At 34.7% G+C, this 3,458-nt stretch overlaps 1 protein-coding gene across 3 annotated transcripts in view; it reads right to left on the bottom strand.

Moving 5' to 3' along the window:
- Positions 1-3,458, bottom strand: part of LOC106465062 — a 134,332-nt gene that overhangs the window by 6,527 nt on the left and 124,347 nt on the right. For all 3 annotated transcript variants that reach the window (XM_022392876.1, XM_013925259.2, XM_013925258.2), the window contains exon 9: positions 858-2,155. In XM_022392876.1, coding sequence (XP_022248584.1) covers positions 865-2,155 — 1,291 coding nt within the window. In that variant the 3' untranslated portion in view covers positions 858-864. The remainder of the gene's footprint in view (positions 1-857; positions 2,156-3,458) is intronic.

Here is a 3,458-nt window from a genome sequence, read left to right as displayed (position 1 = left end):
TTCTCTATAACTCTGTGCTACTATACTACTGGTGGAACAGAATACAACACAACACATATTCTCTATAACTCTGTGCTACTATACTACTTGTGAACAGAATACAACACATATTCTCTATAACTCTGTGCTACTATACTACTGGTGAACAAATACAACACATATTCTCTATAAGTCTGTGCTACTATACTACTGGTGAACAAATACAACACATTCTGTATAACTCTGTGCTACTATACTACTGTTGAACAGAATACAGCAAAAACATAGAGAACCCCAAACTTTGCTCACAGAGATGGAAACCACAGGTTGTAAATTACACGATAAAAATAATTTGTGCATTATTACACTGATTTGTTATTACAGTTTTATTTGTTACAACTGTGCACAAAGTACTTATTTAAATATGTAATTAATGTTAAAGACAAACAACTTAATAAATGAAAATGTTACATTAAATTAAAATGTTTCAAAGGAATAGTAAGCTGTAGTGAACAGTGGATTAATAAGTTGAAAGGATTCCAGTAATTGTTCGATATTGTTGTTTCAAGTAGTTGTAATGTCCAATTATAGTGATATGAAAGGATTGTGTAAGCCAGAAAATGTAAGCTGTAATGGACAATTTACAGATAAATTGGTATAGAGCACATTAGTTAATTTACTGAACATTGGAAACCATTGAAGATGAGGTATTAAGCTAGAAAAAGTTATGTTATGACAAACTGCAACGGCTAGAAAGGAAAGAGCTCTATTAGATTGTGCTAACAGTCAATATTGTCAACTTAACAATATACATATAGACACACACACACATGTGTGTATGTAAATAACACACTTAAGATGTAATACCGATTCTTCACCTTGTGTTTAGTGGTAATTATCTTCTCCTGGCCGAGGAATGCTACTACCTGTTGACCTGGGTCTCCTCTGAGGACTGGGTGAAGTCCTTGCAACCCTATGGACAGGGATGAATGACTTTCTATTCACATGACCTCTGCCTCTGGAACTGGGACTTACTGGAGGGGTGACCTGTGATGGCAACATGTTTGGACTGGTTGCTCTCCTCACCAAGGAAGAACTATCTGGTGAAGGGCTGGGAGAAACTGGGCCAACAGCCAAGGATCTAACTGGAGAGCTTGTGGATGAATGAGAGGAAACTGAGGATTGGGAGCTGACAGGACTATGATGAGATTTTCGTCTTCCTGATACAGCGTGGAACATTTTAGGTACCACAGACTGTACCTTTTCACTTTTCTGTTTTGACAAACTAGTAGCTGGAATTGGAGGTCTTTTGGAAGTGACAGTTGTAACAGTGTTAGTCTTTACTGTTTCCAAATTATTTGTAGTAGTAAGATTTTCCCATCTTCTTTTCAGTTGCTCAAACACTTTACCATCACAATCTTTTTTATTTTCAACAAAAGTATTACTTACAACATCCTCAGTTGCACTACGGGATCTTGGTCTCTCAACATCATTTTTTTGGATTTTAATGCCTTGTTTATTTCCTTTGCCTGATGAGCAACCAGGTGATTTCTGAATTGTGGGTTTTGATGATGGAAAGGCAACGTTCACACCTTTCTGCATTACCTCACTTCCAAGCTCTCTGTTCACTCTGCTAGGAACCAGTGTTTTAGGCTTCTCTGGCAATGGAGGCTTTTCTCTCATCTTATTTGATATCTGTTTACCCACTATATCTTCACATTTTTGCTTATTACTTGATTCTTGACTTAAAACTTCAAGTAGCCTTTTCTCGGTAAGATCACTTCCATTCCAGCTTTGCCGTTTCTGATGAGATAGTGTTTTCAGCTGACCCTTCTCCATGAAAGAGACTGGACGCTGACGTTGGTTGGCATCACTCTGATGTTCCATTTTAGCATGTCTTCTGCGAACAACATGGTTTTTCTCTTCAGTGTCATGGAAAGTAGAATGTTCTTGAGGTGAGGGCTGTACTTCACTAACAAAGACACTGTACTCTACACTAAGTTCTAGGGTGAAAGACATTGAAGCAAGAGGTCTCAGTTTTGTTAGCAGCTCTTCACACAGACTAGTGGCTGAAGGAAAGGACAGAAGACTGAGCAGTGCTTCAGATGTATAATGACGACTAACTAAAGTTTTACAAGATGTCAAGTGAAGAAACCACCAGTCCAAGCTTCCCAAACTGAAAAAATATTGAACAAACAATATTTTAGAAAACTTCAAGATTACTTAAATTATACACACAAAAGAAAATATGTTGTAAATAAATGAATACCCATTACATCAATACCTATTAAAGTTTTTTTTTACTCTGATGGAAGGTGAAATATTTTAGCAGAAAAAAGTGTTTTCCATTATCTATATATAACTGAAACTTGTGAATTTCAAGTCACAGTAAAAATTTTAATTAATCACAATTCATATAATTTCTCAATTCAGAAAAAAACAACAAAAAACTACTCTCTAAAATCAAAATTATATATAGAAAATTAGCTTTTTCACAGACCTTTCTTTCATTTTTTCCTTAGATAGGAACGTTTTTGACAAATAATTAATTTGATGCTTAAGATTACAGTTTTTCCAGATGAGACCTGATCATAAAAGCATAGTTCACTGATACAAAAGTTTTGATATTTTTGTCCATGAATAAAGTTTCTTCTTCCACTTTCCTGGCTTTAATATGAATGCCAAAATTACAATCAGACTTGATTATCATATTTGTGATTACTGTAATCCTAATAAATATGGTTAGTGGTATAGTATACAGCTGTTCTTCAAAATTATTATAATCACAATTTAGTAAAACAAAAATATTTCATTACATAATGGTCAATACTGAATACCCACAGAAATACAACGTAAATGTCACAGAAACTAATGTACTAGAATGTGCGAGAGCAAACATAAGAATAACGTAGATGTCACAGAAACTAATGTGCGAGAGAAAACTTAAGAACAATGTAGATGTCATAGAAGTTAATGTACTAGAATGTGCGAGAGAAAACATAAGAACAACGTAGATGTCATAGAAACTAATGTGCAAGAGCAAACATAAGAACAATGTAGATGTCACAGAAACTAATGTACTAGAATGTGCAAGAGCAAACATAAGAACAATGTAGATGTCACAGAAGTTAACGTACTAGAATGTGTGAGCAAACATAACAACGTAGATGTCACAGAAACTAATATAATAGAATGTGTGAGTAAACATAAGAATAATGGAGATGTCACAGAAGTTAAAGTACTAGAATGTGCGAGAGCAAATAAAAGAACAACGTAGATGTCACAGAAGTTAATGTACTAGAATGCGCGAGAGCAAACATAAAAACAACGTAGATGTCACAGAAACTAATGTACTAGAATGTGCGAGAGCAAACATAAGAACAACGTAGATGTCACAGAAACTAATGTACTAGAAAGTGCAACAGAAAATGTAAGAAACCATACATAGATATTTAATGATAAATAGTCTCAAGCCTGTT

The sequence above is a fragment of the Limulus polyphemus genome, unplaced genomic scaffold (genome assembly GCF_000517525.1).
Source record: "Limulus polyphemus unplaced genomic scaffold, Limulus_polyphemus-2.1.2 Scaffold1824, whole genome shotgun sequence".
NCBI lineage: Eukaryota > Metazoa > Arthropoda > Merostomata > Xiphosura > Limulidae > Limulus > Limulus polyphemus.
The sequence above is the reverse complement of the archived record's forward strand: the minus strand, read 5'-3'. Positions and strand labels throughout refer to the sequence as shown.